Source organism: Callorhinus ursinus, unplaced genomic scaffold (genome assembly GCF_003265705.2).
Source record: "Callorhinus ursinus isolate GAN/ISIS: 27379988/994484 unplaced genomic scaffold, GSC_fseal_2.0 scaffold62, whole genome shotgun sequence".
Classification (NCBI taxonomy): domain Eukaryota; kingdom Metazoa; phylum Chordata; class Mammalia; order Carnivora; family Otariidae; genus Callorhinus; species Callorhinus ursinus.
The window spans coordinates 4,282,829-4,302,922 of record NW_027397124.1 but is presented as its reverse complement, the minus strand read 5'-3'; the positions used below and the strand labels follow the sequence as shown (position 1 = coordinate 4,302,922).

Here is a 20,094-nt window from a genome sequence, read left to right as displayed (position 1 = left end):
AATAGACTAGGAGGCCCCAAGTTCTTGATCTTTGGAAGAAGCATTAAAAACAAAAAACAATAGCAGGAAGGGAAAAATGAAGGGGGGGCGAATCGGAGGGGGAGAGGAACCATGAGAGACTATGGACTCTGAGAAACTGAGAATTCTAGAGGGGAGGGGGGTGGGGGGATGGGTTAGCCTGGTGATAGGTATTAAAGAGGGCATGTACTGAATGGAGCCCTGGGTGTTATACACAAACAATGAATCATGGAACACTACATCAAAAACTAATGATGTAATGTATGGTGATTAACATAACATAATAATAAAAAAAAACTAGAAAACTGTCAAATCCAACTTTGTTAGAGCAGTGGGAAACAATCAAATGTTTACAGTAACTAAAAAAATGCTACTTAAGAAAAAATAATCTTCAAAATAGTAAGAAAATTTGGTAGAAGTGTGAAGGAGTGCTCCAGCACAAAACCAAACTACAAAGAATAGATCTCCTGGCATTCAAGGCATTGCTACTAGGCATCGCTACTAGGAAACATAAAGGGAATCTCTCAGGTCAAAGTGATGGGATGTTAGACAGTAACTTTAAGCTATATGAATAAATAAACATTTCTAGTAAAGTGCATGCCAAATATAAAAGCCAGTATTACTGAAATTGTGGTTTGTAACTCCACTTTTTATTTTATATAATATTGTAAAGAAAACATATATAAATAATGCTAACTCTATGTCATTGAGCATACAATGTATAAAAATGTGGTTTGTGACATTATAAAAAAGGGGGATAGAGCTCTATAGGAGTAGTTTTTGTATATGACTGGAGTTAAGTTTGGTATCAATTTAAATTAGATTGTTATAATTTTAAGAAGTTATACATAATCCCCTTGGTAACTAAAAAGAAAATATCTACAGAATATATACAAAGGAAATTTAAAAGAAATTTAAAAAGGAAACAAAATACATAGTCCCTTAAAAATCAACTGAACATTGAAGGCGCCCCTTGGAAAACAAATCTTAACAAGTCTAAAAATATTTAAATCATATCAAAAATGTTTTCTGACCACTATGGTATGAAACTAGAAATCAATAACAAGATGAAACCTGAAAAATTCACAAATGTGTGGAAATTTAACAACATATTCCTGAAAAATAAGTGTGTGGGAATAGAGATATGCTTAACTCATTGAAACTGCACTGTGTACAAACCTTTGGAAGTAACACCTCCTTTGCTTAACATATAAGTGTTTCTGAACTTTTCTGTTCAAGCATCTCGTCATAGCTGAATACTTAACTCATTGAAACTAAACTGAACATACATTTAAAATGATATGGTTAGGCTTGTAAAAGAAAATGGAGGGGGAGGAAAAGAGGAAGAAGAGGAGGAGATGGGGAGAAGAAAAAGAAGAAATAAAAAGGAAAATAAAAAACATGACAACCAAAAGAGGAGACACAACATAAAAAAATTGAGGGTCGAGGAAAAGTAGTTCTTGGAGGGAAGTTTAAAGCAATAAATGCCTACATATAAGAAAGCCAGGTCTCATTTTAACAATATGATTACACCTCCACGACACGGGGCCGGGGGGCGGGGTGGGGGGAGAAAAAAATGAAGCCTAAAATTATTAGAAGGGAAAGACAAAGATCAGAAAACAGAAAAAGTGCAGACTGGAAAGACAGTACAAAAGATAAACAAAATCAAGATTGGTTCTTTAAAAGATGCACAAATTGAAAACCTGTAGCTAGTCTAAGAAAAAGAGAGAAGACTCCAATAAAATCGGAAATGAAAGAGGAGACATTACAACTGATACCACAGAAATGCAAAAAGCATCACAAGAGATTACTATGAACAATTTACATGCCAACAAAATTGATAACTGAGAAAAAATGGATAAATCCCAAGAAACATACAGCCTATCATGGCTGAATCATGAAGAGATACAAAATCTGAACAAATAATGTGTGAAGAAATTGAAAAAGTAATCAATAATCTCCAAAGAAATGCCCAGGACCAGATGGCTTCAATAGTTTATTCTAATATATATATATTAGAATATTATATATTCTCTATATCATTGTATATAATTACATTATTTTCTCTATATAATTTTATAAATTTATATAAATGTATACACATATATAAACTTTATATATATTTATATATCATATATAATATATCTGAATTGTATATTTTATATACATATATATATATATATATATATCCTAATCCTCAAAATTTTCCCAAATTGAAGAGTAGGGAACACTTCCAAATTCATTTTATGAGACCAGAATACCTCATCCCAAATTCAGGGAACAACACTACAAGAAAACAAAATGGCAGGTCAATATCCCTGATGAATATAGATGCAAAATCCTCAACAAAATATTGGGAAACTAATTCAACAGCATACTGAAAGGATCATACACTATAATCAAGTGGAATATTTCTGTGATGCAAGGATGGTTTAAAGATAAAGAACAAGATAATGATGTCCACTCTCACCACTTTTATTCAATATACTACTGGAAATCCTATCCAGAATAATCAGGCAAGAAAAAGAAATAAAAGGCATCCAGATCAAAAAGGAAGTAAAACTGTCTCTGTTACAGATGAAATGATATTTTTATACAGAAACCCTAAATACTGCACCGAAATCCATGAATTCAAGAAAGTTGGAGGATATGAAATCAACATGCAAAAATCAGTTGCATTTTTGTAAAACAACAACAAACAACAAACCAAAAACAAAAAATAAAAATTTTTAAAGGTTTTCTTTTCTTAGTAGGCTCCACATCCAGCATGGAGTCCAAAGTGGGGCTTGCACTCACAACCTTGAGATCAAGACCTGTGCTATTAAGAGCTGGACACTTAACCAACTGAGCCACCCAGGTGCCCCCAAAAAAGAAATTAAGAGACAATCTCATATTTAGTGATATAAAAAATAAAATACTTAGAAATAAATTTAACCAAGAGAAGAAAGATCTCTACACTGAAAACTATGACTTGAATGAAATAAATTGAAGAAGACACAAATAAATGCTGGAAAGATACTCCACACTCAGAGATTGGAAGAATTATGTTAATATGCCCATATTATCTAAAGCAAAATACAGATTCAAGGCAATTGCTATCAAAATTCCCGTGGCACTTTTACAAAAGATTTTAAAAACTACACAAATTTTTATGGAACCACAAAAAACTCCAAATAGCTAAAGAAATAGGCAAAGCTGTAGCCTTTGCATATTCAGAATGATATGTTGACATAAAAAAGATAGTTACATGGAACAAAATAAAGATTACAGAAATAAACCCATTCATATATAGTCAACTGATTTTTGACAAAGATAACAAAAATATACAATGGGAAAAGTATAGTTTCTTCAATAGTGTTGGGAAAAATAGGTATCTTTATGCAAAAGAATCATCACCTATTTACACTATACACAAAAATCAACTCAAATGCATTAAAGACTTCCAAAATCATAATATTCATAGAAGAAAACACAGGGGAATTCTCAATAAGATACTAGCTAATCATATCCAATAGTATATTAAAAGATTATTCACCACGACCAAGTGGGATTTTCTCTGGGCTGCAGGGGTGGTTCAACATCTGAAAATCAATCAACATGATGCACCACATTAATAAAAGAAAGGATAAGAACATATGATCCTCTCAATAGATGCAGAAAAAACATTTGACAAAATACAGCATTCTTTCTTGATAAAAACCCTCCACAATGTAGGGATAGAGGGATCATACCACAACATCATAAAGGCCATATGTGAAAGACTCACAGCAAATATCATCCTCAACAAGGAAAAACAGAACTTTTCCTGTCAGGAACATGATAGGGATGTCCACTCTCACCACTATTGTTCAACATAGTAATGGAAGTGATCAGACAAAAAAAGACATAAACGGCATCCAAAATGGCAAAGGAGAAATCAAACTCTCACTCTTCACAGATGACATAATACTCTATGTAGAAAACCAAAAAGACTCCACCCCAAAATTGCTAGAACTGATACAGGAATTCAGCAAACTCACAGGATATAAAATCAATACAAAGAAGTCTATTACATTTCTATACATTAACAATGAGGCAGAAAGAGAAATCAAGGAATTGATCCTGTTTACAATTTAGCCAACACTCATAAGATACCTAGGAATATACCAAACCAAAGAGGTAAAAGATCTGTACTCTGAAAACTATAGAACACTTATGAAAGAAATTGAGGAAGGACACAAAGAGATGGACAAATATTCCATGCTCATGGATTGGAAGAATAAATATTGTTAAAATGTCTATGCTACTCAAAGCAATCTACACGTTCAGTACAATCTCTATCAAAATACACCAGCATTTTCCACAAAGCTAGAACAAACAATTCTAAAATTTGTACAGAACCAGAAAAGACTCTGAATAGCCAAAGGAATGTTGAAAAAGAAAATCAAAGCTGGTGGCATCACAATTCCAGACTTCAAGCTGTATTACAAAGCTGCAATCATCAAGACAGTATGGTACTGGCACAAAAACAGACACATAGTTCAGTGGAACAGAATAGAGAACCTAGAAATGGACCCTCAACTCTGTGGTCAACTAACCTTCAACAAAGCAAGAAAGAATATCCAGTGGAAAAAAAATAGTCTCTTCAATAAATGGTGCTGGGAAAATTGGACAGTCACAGGTAGAAGAACGAAACTGGACCACTTTCTTACACCATACACAAAAATAAATTCAAAATGGATGAAAGACCTAAATGTGAGAAAGGAATCCATCAAAATCATTGAGGAGAACACAGGAGCAACCTCTTTGACCTCAGTCACAGCAACTTCTTGCTAGGCAAGGGAAACAAAAGCAAACATGACATATTGGGACTTCATCAGGACAAAAAGCTTTTGCACAGCAAAGGAAACAGTCAACAAAACTAAAAGGCAAGGTATGGAATGGGAGAATATATTTGCAAATGACATATCTGATAAAGGGATCATATCCAAAATCTAATCTGAAGAATTTATCAATCTAAATACCCAAAAAAACAAAAGATCCACCCAAGAAGTGGGCAGAAGATATGAACAGACATTTCTCCAAAGAAGACATACAGGTGGCCAACAGATACATGAAAAAAATGATTAACATCACTTGACATCAGGGAAATACAAATCAAAACCACAATGAGATACCACCTCACAGAGGTCAGAATGGCTAAAATTAACAAGACAAGAAACAACAGGTGTTGGTGAGGACACAGACCCTCTTACCCTGTTGGTGGGAATGCAAGCTGGTACAGCCACTCTGGAAAACAGTGTGGAGGTTCCTCAAGAAGTTAAAAATAGAGCTACCCTACAACCCACGAGTTGCCCTAGTAGGTATTCGCCCAAAGGATAAAAAAAAGTTATTTAAAAGGACACATGCACCTCAGTGGTTATAGTAGCAATGTCCACAATTGCCAAACTATGGAAATAGCACAGATATCCATCAGCAGATGAATGGATAAAGAAGACGTGGTATGTGTATATATATATATACACACACATATGCATACATATATATGTGGAATATTACTCAGCCATCAAAAATGATGAAATCTTGCCATTTGCAATGACATGGTGGAACTAGAGGGTATTATGCTAAGTGAAATAAGTCAATCAGAGAAAGAAAATACCATATGATTTCACTCATACATGGAATTTAAGAAACAAAACAGATGAACAAAGGGGAAGGGAGGGAAAAATAAAATAATATAAAAAACAGGGAGGAAGAAAGTCTTAACTATAGGGAACAAACTGAGGGCTGCTGGAGGGGAAGTGTGGGAGGGTGGGGTGATGGGCATTGAGGAGGGCATGTGATGCGATGAGCCCTGGGTGTTATGTGCAACTGATGAACCACTACATTCTACCTCTGAAACTAATAATACACTATATGTAACTAAATAGAATTTTTTAAATTTTATTATGTTATGTTAATCACCATACATTACATTAGTTTTTGATGTAGTGTTCCATGATTCATTGTTTGCGTATAACACCCAGTGCTCCATTCAGTAAAACTGAATTTTAAAAAAAGAAAACACAGGGAGAAATCTCCTTGATGTTGGTCTCAGCAATAATTTTTTTTAATTTGATATCAAAAGCACAAGCACAAAATAAAAATAAATAAGTAGGACTACATCAAACTAAAATACTTCTGTACAGCAAATGAAACAATCAAAAAAAATCACAAAATGAAGACGTAGTCTACAGAATAGGAGAAAATACTTGTAAACTACATATCGGGTAAGAAGTTAATATCCAAAATATATAATGAACTGATACAACTCAATAGTAAAATAACTAACAATTCAATCACAATCACAATAATTCAAGGATCTGAACAGATATTTTTCCAAAGAAGACATACAAATGGCCAACCGATACATGAAAAGACGCTTAACATCACTAATCATCAGGGAAATGCAAATGAAAAGCACAATGAAATATAAGCTCACAATTTTTGGAATCATTATTGTCAGAGACATGGGATAACAAGTATTGATGAGAATGTGAAGACAATGCAACTCTTGTACATGGTTGATTATAATGTAAATTTGTGCAGCCATTATGGAAAACAGTATGGAAGTTTTTCAAAGAAATTAAAAACAGAATTACCATATGGCCTAGTAATCTCATATCTGGACTTATAACTGAAGGAAATGAAATCACTATCTCAAAGAACACTTATACACCCATGTTTATAGTAGCATTATTCACATTAGCTGAGATGGAAATAACCTAAGTGTACACCTCCACTGATGGATGAATGGATAATGAACAATGAATATATATATATATACATATATATTCATTATTATCCATTATAATGGAGTATAATTTTGCCATAAAAAGGAAGGAAATACTGCCTTTTGCAAACATGTGGATAAATCTGGAGGGCATTTTGATATGTGAAATAAGCCAGACAGAGATAAACAAATACTATAGAGTATTACTTGTATGTAGAGCCTAGAAAAAAGTCAAACTCGGAACCAGAGTGTAGAATTGTGTTTGCCACATCCTGGCGTGGGTTAAACGGAGAGTGATTGATCAAAGGGTTCAAATTTTTAGATATAAGGTAAGTAAATTCTGAGGATTTAATGTACAACTGATGATTATATCTGATAATACTGTATTGCATATGTGATATTTGCTAGGAGAGTAGATATAAGAGCTCTCACTAAAAAAGAAGGAAGGAGGGAAGGAAAGGAGGGAGGGAGGGAAATAAAAGAAAAGAAAAAGAAAAATTAAGAAAAGAAAAAGCAAGAAAGCAAGACTGTGAGGTCGTGGATGTGTTAATTTGATTGTGGGAGCCATTTTACAATGTATATATATATATCAAGTCTTTGTGCTGTACACTTTAAATATATTATAATTTTATTTGTCAATTATACTTCAATTAAGGTGGAAAAATGGATATATGCATAAAGAGACACACACAGAAAAGTAAAGGCATGGAGAAAAATGTACATGATTAGCTATGTTAGTATCAGAAAAAGCAGACATCAAAGCAAGGAAAAATACCAGGGATAAATAGAAATATTAAGTAATGATAAATGAGACAATTCTCCAAGAACATATAATATTCCTTAATGTGTATATGCCTTAATGTGCATGTGCCAAAGTACATAGGCAAAAACTGATATAACTGCAAGGAGAAATAAACATGTACAGTTTTATATTTGGAGACTTCACCCCTCTATCAGAAATGAACATAACCAGCAGGCAAAAAATAAAAACATAGATGAACTCAACAAGACCATCAATTAACTGTATCTAATTGATATCTATTTGAATACTCCATCCAAGAATAGAATATACAGTGTTCTCAAACTCACAAGCTATACTCACAAAGACCACATTTTTTCAAAGATAGACCATATTTTAAGAAAGAAACTGTATATTAAAATTTGTTCTAAAATAGAAATCACACAAATCATGCTCTCAGTCTCCAATGGAGTTAAACTAGATCTCAATAATATACAGATAGCTGGACAATCTCAAAATAATTGAAGATAAAAAAAATACACCTCTAAAGTACATGTTGAAAGAAAAAGTGTCAAAATAAATTTTTTAAAACTTGAACTAAGTGAAAATTAAAATACTACTTATCAAAATGTGTGTGACACAACAATGAAAGGAGTGCTGAGAAGGAAATTTATAGCACTGAATACAAATATTAGAAAATAAGAAAGATAAAAAATAAACAATCTCTCCTTCTCCCTTAGGAAACTAGAAAAAGAGGAGCAGAAAAATTGTGATCTGTTGGACTTCTTTAAAATGAATACCTATGCTCTGTGAAAGACACTTTTAAGAGAATTAAAAAACATAATACATGTTGGGAGAAAATATTTGCAAAACACTCGTATAAAGGAGTTGTGTTTGAAATATATAAAAATGATTAAATTGAATGTTAATATAACAACACAATTTTAAAACTCTCAAAAGTGAACAGCCATCTCTTCAGAGAAGATACAAGATGGCAAATAAGCATATGAAATTTCATATGTCATTAGGAAATTGCAAATTAAAACAATAATATGATACCTAATGAAACACACCTACGAGAATGGCTAACCCCAAACACTGACAATGCAAAATGCTATAAAGGATGTGGAACACGGGAGCTCTTGTTTATTGTTCTTGAGCATACAAAATGCTATACCCACTTGGGAAGACAGTTTGGCATTTTTATAAAGTCCAACATTATCTTATCATTCAATCCAGTAATTGTGCTCCAAAATATTTACCCAAATGAGTTGAAATCTTATACCCCTGTAATAACCTGCACATGAATATTTATAGCATATTTACCTATAATTGACCCATATTGGAAGCAACAAAGATGTTTTCCACTAGGTGAATGGATTAACAATCTGTGGTACATCCATATGATTGTATGTTATTCAGCAGTAAAAAGAAACGGGCTATCAAGCCACAGAAAGACATAGCAGAAACTTAAGGGAATATTGCTAAGTGACAGAAGCCAGTTTTGTAAAAGCTATATGATTTCAACTACATACTACTCTGGGGAAAGGCAAAACTATACAGACAGTATAAAGAGCAGGAGTTGCCAGGGGTTCAGAATGAGGAGCAATGGAGAGTTGGAACACAAGGAATTTTCAGGGTGCTGAAGCTATTTTGTATAATACTATAGTGGTGGGCACATGACATTAAACATTTGTCCATATCCATAGAATTGTGCAACAAGAGGAATAAACTCTAACATAAACCATGGATATTATTATTAATTTATCAACATTGATTCATCAGTTGTAACAAATATATTATCTAAAATAGAATGTTAATAATAGGGGAAATTGTATGTAGGGGGGAGAAATATTTGGGAAGTCTATGTAAACCTGAATTCCTCTAGAAAAGAAATCTATTAAAAATTTCAAAAGAATACAAAAATACTAATTTGAAGGGATACATGAACTCTGATGTTTATAGCAACATTATCTATAATAGCAAAATTATGGAAACAGGCCAAATGGCAACTGACTAATGAATGGATAAAATGAATATGGATGGATAAAATGAATGGATAAAAAAGATATTATATACATATATAAAATTATATACATATATATAATGGAATATTATCAGCCATAAAAAGAATGAAATCTTGACATTCACAACAACATGGGTGGAGCTACAGAGTATTTTATGCTAAGCAAAATAAGTCAGTCAGTCAAAGACAAATACCATATGATTACATTCATATATGGAATTTAAGAAACAAAACAAACAAATATGGAAAAGAAGAGAGAGAGGCAAACTGAGAAACAGACTCAACCGCAGAGAACAAACTGATGGTAACCAAAAGGGAGCTGGGTGGGGGGATGGGTTAAATAGGTGATGGGCATTAAGGAGTGTACTTGTGATGGTCAGCAGGTGTTGTATGTAAGTGGTGAATCACTAAATTCTACACCTGAAACTAACATTACAGTGTATGTTAACTAACTGGAATTTAAATAAAAACTTAGAAAAAATCTAGCAGTAACTTTTTCTGAAAATTGATAAGGTGATTCTAAAATTTATATAGCAGTGCGTAGGGCCAAAATAGAAAAACTTAAAAAAAAAAAGAATACATTTAAAGATCAGAAAATACTGAAATCAGATATTATTATAAAAATACAATAATCTGAAGAAGTATAGTACTGGTACAATGATAGGCAAATAGACAAATGGAACAAATTATTGTCAGAAACAGATTTGAATGCACTGATGACAAAGGAGAAATCATATAACAAAAGTAAAAGAAAATTCTTTTACATATTGTAAAACATATTGTAAAACAATAGGGCTTCTAGAAAATTCTATAGAAAAATGTGTTCTTATCTTTGATTAGAGTTTTTTAAAATAGACTACAATAAATGTACACTACCTACAAATGTAAATGTTTTAAGGTCGGACTTAATGTTTGGTATTATGTCCATCATTAAGAGATTTAAAAAGCATATGACAGAGTACGTTTGCAGCTCAAATAACCAACAGAAAGTTTTCATCAGAATATTGTAAGGATTATTAATATGGCATTAAGAAATAAATTGGAAATTCAATACAAAATTGAGCAAGAATCTTAAACATATACTTCACCAAAGAAGATATCTAAATGACTAATAAACATTTGAAAAGTATATAATCTTAGTTAATTGGTAAATTGAAATTAAATTCACAAGGATACTATGACATGCCATCATTGAGTGTAAATCAGAAAGAATGACAGAATCAAGTCATGATAATGTTGTAGGGCTATTTAAACTTTCAGAAATTGCTGGTAGTAGTGTAAACTGATATACACACTTTGGGAAACTTCACATTTCTACTATTTATTGGGCATAATGGCTGACTTACCAGAAACTATACAGACCAAAAAGCAGTAGGATGGCCTATTCAAAGTGCTGAAAGAAAGAAAAAAAATATATCAACCAAGAATTTTATTTCCACCAAAACTATCTCTCTGTAATGAAGGTGAAATAGAGATTCCCAAATAAATTTTAAAAAGAGGACAGGGAGAGAGAATGCACTGCTAGCCGTTTTGACTTTTACGAGAAATGCAAAAGACAATTATTCAGGCTGAAAGCAAGTGACATCATATAGTAATCTGAATTCTCTAAAAAAGGGAATTGGTAAAGGAAATTCTATAATTAAAAAACAACATATGTGTGTATTTCATCACTTTTTTTCTCATTGATTTAGGAGGCAATTGTAGAAAACAATATGTATATGTTTGTACTATTAGACCTATGACATATAGACATGTAGTATATTTCACAATAGCACAAAGAAGATGGGTAGGAACAGTATATTCAGGTAAAAAAAAATTATATCAGATGGTAACTTGAATCCACAGAAACAAATGACAGAACCAGAAGTTGTAAATAAAAAGATTAATACATATCATAAACATATACTTGCTATTTTTTCTTATCTCAGCTTCTTTAAAAGGCATAAAATTTTACAAAGAAACAATTATAACAATTACAACAATAACTTTATATTTATAGATGTAATATGTATAACAGCAGTGTAAAAATGGGATGGCGTAATGCTATATGAGAGTAGCATTTCTATACCTCACTGGACTTACTGGAATTTTATTAGTATAAGTCTGAAGTATAATTAGTATAAGTTTGAGATATATTGAGATATAATTGACATACAAAATTGTGTATTTAATGTGTACGATGTGTTGAATTGATATATTTATATATTGCAGTATGATTACTACCCTAGTATTAGTTAACACTTGCATCATGTCACATAATTATCCTCTTTTTTGTGGTAAGAACATTTAAAATCCAGTGTCCTCTACAAATAACTATGGAAATAGTTATACAGTTTTGTGAATATATTTTAAAAACAGTGAATTGAATACTTTAAATGTGTAAATTGTAAATGTTATATATGTTTTATTTTGTATTTATTTATTTATTTTGTTTTCCATTCATTTTTTTTCTAGTTTCAAGTTTTTATTTATTCCAGTTAGTTAACATACAGACTAATATTAGTTTCAGGGGTAGAATCTAGTGATTCATCACTTACATACAGCACCTACTGATCATCACAAGTGCCCTTTTTTAAAACCATCACCATTTAACCATCTTCCAGCCCACTTCCCCTCCAGCATCTTGCAGTTTGATCTCTATAAATCAGAGTCTATTTTCTGGTTTGTCTCTCTCTTCTCCCTTCCATGTTCATCTGTTTTGTTTCTTAAATTCCACATATGAGTGAAATCACATGGCATTTGTCTTTCTCTGACTCACTTACTTGACTTAGCATAATACTCTCTAGCTCTATCCACATCATTGCAAAGGGCAAGATTTCATTTTTTTTTATTGCTGAGTAATATTCCATTGTGTATGTGTGTATATATGTATGTAAGTGGTGAATCACTAAATTCCACACCTGAATTGCTCTAATTAGAACTCTAATATATTTATATATTATAGAATATATATAAAAATATATATAAATATATTTAAATATATAATTTATAAATTTAAATATATATATTAATAATATATTTATAAATTATATTTCCAAATATATTTTTAAATATATAAATATATATCAATATATAAATATATATTAATATATAAATATATATTAATATATAAAATTGTATCTTCTTTATCCATTCATCAGTTGATGGTGGACATTTGGGTTTTTTCCATAATTTGACTATTGTTGATAATGTTGCTATGAACATCAGGTGCATGTATCCCTTTAAATCAGTATTTTTGAATCCTTTGGGTAAATACCAGGTAGTGGAATTGCTGGGTCATAGAGTAGGTCTATTTTTTAACTTTTTGAGGGACTTCCATACTGTTTTCCAGAGTGGTTGTATCAGTTTGCATTCCCACCAACAGTGCAAGAGGGTTTCCCTTTCTCTGCTTCCTCACCAACACCTGTTGTTTCTTGTGCTGTTAATTTTAGCCATTCTGACTGGTGTGAGGTGGTATCTCATTGTGGTTTTGATTTGTATTTCCCTGATGCTGAGTGATGTTGAGTATCTTTTCATATGTCTGTTGGCCATCTGGATGACTTCTTTGGAAAAGTGTGTATTCCTGTCTTCTGCCCATTTTTTAACTGGATTATTTGTCTTTTTGGGTGTTGAGTTTTATAAGTTCTTTATTTATTTTGGATATTAACCCTTTATCAGATATGTCATTTGCAAATACTTTCTCCCATTCCATAGTTGCTTTTTAGTTTTGTTGATTGTTTCCTTCATTGTACAGAAGCTTTTTATCTTGATGAAGTCCCAGTAGTTCATGTTTACTTTGTTTCCCTTGCCTCCGGAGATGTATCTAGTAAGAAGCTGCTATGGCTGAGGTTACTGCCTGTGTTATTCTCTAGGATTTTGATGGTATACTGTCTCACATTTAGGTCTTTCATTCAATTTGAATTTATTTTTGTGTATGGAGTAAGAAAGTGGTCCAGTTTCTTTCTTTTGCATGCTGGTGTTTTCGTAATACCATTTGTTAAAGGGACTGTCTTTTTGCCATTGGATATTCATTCCTTCTTTCTTAAAGATTAGTTGACCATATAGTTGTGGGTCCATTTCTGGGTTTTCTGTTCTGTTCCATTGATCTATGTGTCTGTTTCTGGGCCAGTACCATACTGTCTTGATCATGATAGCTTTGTAATATAGCTTGAAGTCCAGAATTTTGATGCCTCCAGCTTTGCTTTGCTTTTTCAGGATTCCTTTGGCTATTCAGGATCTTTTGTGGTTCTATACAAATTTTAGGGTTGTTTGTTCTAGCTCTGTGAAAAATGCTGCTGGTATTTTGATAGGGATTGCATTAAATGTGTAGATCACTTTGGATAGTATAGACATTTTAACAACATTTGTCCTTTCAATCCATGAGCATGGAATGTTTTTCCCTTTCTTTGTGTCATCTTCAATTTCTTTCATAAGTGTTCTGTAGTTTTTGGAGTATAGAACTTGTACATCTTTGGTTTATGAATCAATCAATATGGTACACCACATAATAAAAGAAAGGATAAGAACCATATGATCCTCTCAATAGGTGCAAAAAAAAAAAAAAAGCATTTGACAAAATACAGCATCCATTCTTGAAAACCCCAACAAAGTAGGATAGAGGGAACATACTTCAACATAATAAAGGCCATATACAAAAACCCGCAGCTAATATCATCTTCAATGAGGAAAAACTGAGAACTTTTCTTCTATTGTCAGGAACAAGACAGGGACGTCTCACCACTGTTATTTAACATAGTACTGGAAGTCCTAGCCTCATCAGTTGGACAATAAAAAGAAATAAAAGGCCTCCAAATAGACAAGGAAGAAGTTAAACTTTCACTATTTGCAGATCACATGATACTATATATAGAAAACCTGAAAGATTCCACCAAAAAGTTGCTAGAACTAATACATGAATTCAGTAATGTCACAGGATACAAAATCAGTGTACAGAAATCTGTTGCATTCCTATACACTAATAATGAAGAAGCAGAAGTAGAAATCAAGGAATCGATCCTGTTTACAATTGCACCAAAAACAGCAAGATACATAGGAATAAACCTAACAGAAGAGGTAAAAGATATGTACTCTGTTATATATTTTTTTTAAAATAACTCAGTGATCTCTGAGAAGAATAGGATAAAAAAAGAATTTGGAAAGTGAGAGGACATGACAAGAGAGAAAAATGTAATTTTTACTAGATTATAAATTTCTCTAGCACGTAACTTTTAATTCCTAATACTTAACATGATCTTCCCTCATACTGTTCTCATTTTCTTTTGCTCTTTACTTCCTCAATTCAAATGAAAAAACCTTTCTTGTATATACCAGTTGGAGAAAGAACCAGAGAAGTTAAAATACATCTGCTGGGGTGTCTGGGTGGCTCAGTCATTAAGCGTCTGCCTTCGGCTCAGGTCATGATCCCAGGATCCTGGGATGAAGCCCTGCATCGGGCTCCCTGCTCCGTGGGAAGCCTGCTTATCCCTCTCCCACTCCCCCTGCTTGTGTTCCCTCTCCTGCTGTGTCTCTCTCTGTCAAATAAATAAATAAAAATCTTAGAAAAAAATAAAGTAAAATACATCTGCTAATACCCCCAGGTTTTTGGTGCTCTAGATCTTATTACATTCACAATCTGTTCTTAATTCATTATTGAAAACTTGTTCTGCCTAATCTGACACATCTCATTTTAGTTATGCTGCAGCAGGTCACCACCTTTATACAGATTGCAGTGTTGGTACATTTGTATTACCAAGGTCATAGTGCAATCTTTACTATTTATTAACTCAGCCATTTTTCCAAAGAAAGACTTCCACATCTCTGTGACTAGTTCATAACATATTTTCAAATTTAGGTACATGCTGTTAGAACCAACTTGACCACAAAACTTTAGAGTCAGTGGTTGACCTTAGGTAACCATTCCTTTTTCAGTATAAACTCTCCTTTAGCCATGTTCATATATATTTCTTATAATGGGATCTATTCGAAAGTTTTACTTGATTCAAAAATTCAATGAAAAGAGACCAAATCTCAATCCTGGTACTTCTGCAAATTTAATCACTTTCTCCTCCCAAGCTACAGTGTCTATATGCCAAAGAGACCTGTGAAAGCCTGTTATTTTTCTCAATACACAAAATATCTTGCTATTCTTTTCCATTACTGATACCTGCTCTCTCTCTCTCTCTTTTTTTTTTTACAACTAAATAGCATAAAAGGGCATAAAATATTCTTGGACTAGTCAAAGAATTTCTACCCTGGTAATTTTCTGTGGCAATGGAGATCATTATTTGCAATGTAACCTGTGGGGAATAAACTTTATGTTCCACTTCACTAGGTATATCCTTACAGTATGATTATGATTTTAATGGAAACTCAAAAGTTATCTCCAGGATATTTTAATTTAGCATAAGACATGGCAGTGTATGGAAAAAGCACTGGTTAAAGGATTATGAGATGTGAGTTTGTGTATTAGTTTTGTCATTATCTGGATACACAGTCTTGGTCAAATCACTAACATCTCTAAACCTCAATATATGGAGGCTTAATGATTGCTAATATCCCTTCCAATAATAAGGTCTACTGATTCTGCAATACAAATATTTCATTATAATGCTTATTCATTAACAACAAGGCTGGTTAAATTAGTGCTACACACACACACATTATGATTAACTTATGATGTATTTTCATATGTTTATTTCTATAGAAACTAATATAGAACACTTGAAATGTGTTAATGGAACATGCATATTGGTGGAGGAAATGAAGATACAATCAGAGAGACTTCCTGGTAAGAACAAGGGTTTTCCAAGTCTAATATTTCTGGGTTGTTTACCTTCTTTGGGGTTTAATGAAGGTTGGGTCTAAATGACAAGAGTACCTATATGTTATTATTATACAGGTAAAATCTTCATGAATAGTCTCATAATTCATTATACCCCGGTATTTACTAGAAATAAAAATTTAGATATTATGAGTTTTAGAACTCATTCATTTAGAAATTAAACCATAAAAAATTAAATGCTATAGTGACCTTAGAATATGGTTGGTGAAAGTATGTCTAATGCTATTCTATTCATTTTCTATTTCTGGCCTGGAGAGAAAATTCCTTCCAATTTGCCAAAGGAGAAAGGCTACCTCATGAATATAAAAATAACAAGAGGAATTTAGGATAGTTGATTCATTGGTTACCATTTCCCTCTATTTGATGGAAACACCAGGCATATTATGCAATCTCAACTGTAGTAGAGTACATTAGTTGTGTTACATAGTTCAAAGATGATACTGCTGCCTTTACTCATGTCAGTGATAGACACACTACCCATTGACTCCTAGTGTGATACCAAAGAGGCAGACAGCTTAACGGATATATAAAAGAAAGGTACAAAGACAACCCTGTTAAAAACACTGTCATCCAAAGGTGACTGTGGGCATGTCCAAAGACATTGCCCTCTGGAAACAACTATAAGGGAAAAGATATTATTTTGAAAAGAACAACATGGAAATCCAGCAGTTGAAAAATACAGTAACTGAAATTTAAAAATTCACTAGAAGTGCTCAGTAGACTTATACTGTCAGAAGAAAGAATGAGCAAATGTAGAGTATTACAATGAGAGCAGCAAAATTAGAGCAGGGAATGTAATTAAAAATAATGGCTGAAAGAGAACTAGATATTATAAATAAAATGATTAACATAGCAGACACTATACATATTTGCTCTTCTTTCAGTTTCTCTATAGGGCACAAACTTTTATAAATAAACAATTTAACTGATGAATTTATTTTTAGAGGTGTGGAAAGAGAGTAGGACTTTAGAGTAATATACAAAACTCTATATCCAAAATATGATGTAACATTTCTAAATCTGACTGGAATTTGAGGAGTATAAATCTTAAGTAGATTCAACAATTGTGGTGACTGTTACACATTTCTATGAACATATTAATAATGACTGATTAAACACTTAAAATGGGAAAATTGTGTACTATATGTATAATATGCTATATTAAAAAAAAATAACTCCGAGAACTCCAAGCAACAGAGGATTTTTTAAAAAGACTTAAAGCAATGGGAGGCTATTGTGAAGGAGGAAAATTGTGACTCTTAATATATATTAAATACACTTTTTATGATCCTAGTGTTTAATCCAATCTATACTCAAGGGCTATTCTCACTGCCTCCCCCCTCATATAAGAATCCCTTGTTTTCTCAATTCCTGTGACTCAGTTCTTCTAATTACATCCGTTGGAGAAAGACCAGAAGGCTAAAATATGTCTGCTAATGTTTTCCAGTTATGTATTGCTATAGCTCATATTACTTTCACAAATGCCATTACTTAATTACTGAAAACCTGTTCTGCCCAATCCAGTTTTATCTCTGGTTTTAGTAATGATGTCCCATCAGGTCTCTGCCTCTGTTTAGGTTACGGTGGCAGTATATTTTTTGCTGCCATGGTGGTAGTGAAAACTTTAAAATTCATGGGCTCAGTCATTTCTCCAAAGCAAGACTTCCAATCTGTGATGTCTGGATCATGACGGTGTTTCCCACTTCACGTATATGTGTGTTAGAACCATTATTGCCCACAAAACTTTACCCAATAGGTAACCCAGAGTCGCTAATTCTAGTTATTTCTTTTGCAATGTGAAATTCTTTTAGATGAGTTTCTTTTTATTTTTTCTGTCATTAGACGTACGTAGTAGTTTCCACATCCAGGAAAAAGCTAAAAATCATGTTAAGACTCAAATGGAAAGGGATGCAATACCAATGCTCACATTATTGCAAATTACCCACTTATTCCTCCCCAGCTAGAAGCTCTACATGCTAAGAGGAACTTGAGAGAGCACTTTATCTCATTCCATATGTTATTTGATACTCTTTTCCATCACTAATGCCTACTTGATTTAAAGTGACATAACTTAATAAAAGGGAGAGCATTAAAAGATTCCTGGACAAGTCAAAGAATTTCTGCCTCACAGTAACGTCTGTGACTCCACTGACCATAGTTTGTAAATTGACCTGGGGAAAAAAAACTGTGAAGTCCTGCCTTACCAGGTATATCCCTACCATATGAATGTGTTTTTAAAATGTACGTGGAAGTTATGCTCTGGGGTGATTTGAATTTGCACAAGGCGTTATGTTTTCTGGGTAAAGCCCTAGATGAAGCATCAGTTTGTGCATCAGTTTGGTCATTACCCAGATATGTCACCTTTGTCAAATCAGTAAACATCTCTATGCTTCAGTATAATGAGGTTACATGTCTACTAATAGTTCTTCAGATTGTAAGGTATTATGTTTCTGCAACCCAGATATTTCATTATAATTCTCCTCCTATACAGTAAGGAATGCTAACTAGAGGAATATTAGACACACAAACACACATATGTTAACATTTACCTTACAAAAGTGTTTTGAAACTGTTTATTTCTATAGAGATGGATACAGAGCCCCTCCCAGGTGCTACCGGAAGAGGTATAATAAGGAAGGAAATCAAGACACAGTCAAAGAGTCATCCTGGTAAGAACAAAAATATTTCAAGTCTACTTAAGGTTTATTTATTTCTTCTGGAGTTTAAATTTGGATCTTTAAGGACTATAAAACCTGTGTTATTATGACATTATAAAACATCTTCATAAAGTCCCTCCTATAATTAGTGGAATTCTAGCAGTTACTAAATGGACAATTAGCCACATATTATAGGTTTTAGAACTCATCCATTAAAATGTGATCCTTAAAAACCCAATGTGAAATTGCGCTTGGAATATGCTTGATGGAAGCATTTCAAATGCTGTTGTACTCCCTTTCTTTTTTCCGGCTACATAGGTTAGTTGCTTTGTATTTGCAAAGCAGAAATTCTAGCTTATGAAATGGGTAAGAAGAGGAATTTCGCGGATAGTTATTTCATTGGTTACTAATTCCCTCTATATGATTGAAATACCAAACAAATTCATAACATCTCAGGTGAAGTAGAAACCTTTAGTTTTGTCATATAGTTCATAGTTTATACTACTGCCTCTTGTCCTGGTGGAACTGTGTTTCACACACTTCTTATCCATCCTTGTGTGATGTCAAAGGAGGCAGAGAACTTAACAGAGAAACAAAGGAAAGAAATAGTGAACGCGACCCCTTTTAAGAAGCTGTCATCCAAAGGTGACTGTGTGCATGCCCAACTCTATGCCCTTGGAGAATCAACATTAGGAGCTTCACACCGCAGGGAAGGAGACGTCAGTACAATAGAAAATGGTCCAGCCTGACTTCTACGTAAATAATCGGGGAAACAACAACATCAAACCTTCAAAGGGGAGGGGAACTCAGTATCCAGATTTGCTGCACTATGTTATCTAAAATGCCCAGTTTTCACCAAAAAGAAAATATGAGACATGAAAGAAACAATAAAGGTATGTACTGTACACTAGGAACTTCAGGAAGAATAGGTTTTTTAAAGTATTAAAGCAGTGAGAGGGTGTTGTGAAGGAGGGAACTGTGATTCTTACTAGATTATAAATTTCTCTAGGGCATACCTTTTTCCCCAAGATTTTTTTATATTTTTTATTAACATATAATGTATTATTTGTTTCAGGGGTACAG

At 32.9% G+C, this 20,094-nt stretch overlaps 1 protein-coding gene across 9 annotated transcripts in view; it reads left to right on the top strand.

The window, feature by feature from the left end:
* CCDC7 (coiled-coil domain containing 7) overlaps positions 1-20,094 on the top strand; it is a 337,256-nt gene that overhangs the window by 264,938 nt on the left and 52,224 nt on the right. For 8 of the 9 annotated variants that reach the window (XM_073885468.1, XM_073885465.1, XM_073885467.1 and 5 more), the window contains 2 exons: positions 16,217-16,300; positions 18,940-19,023. In XM_073885468.1, the coding sequence (XP_073741569.1) occupies positions 16,217-16,300; positions 18,940-19,023 (168 nt within the window). Of the gene's footprint in view, positions 1-16,216; positions 16,301-18,939; positions 19,024-20,094 lie in introns of those variants that run through there. The other variant, XM_073885470.1, reaches the window with a different exon arrangement.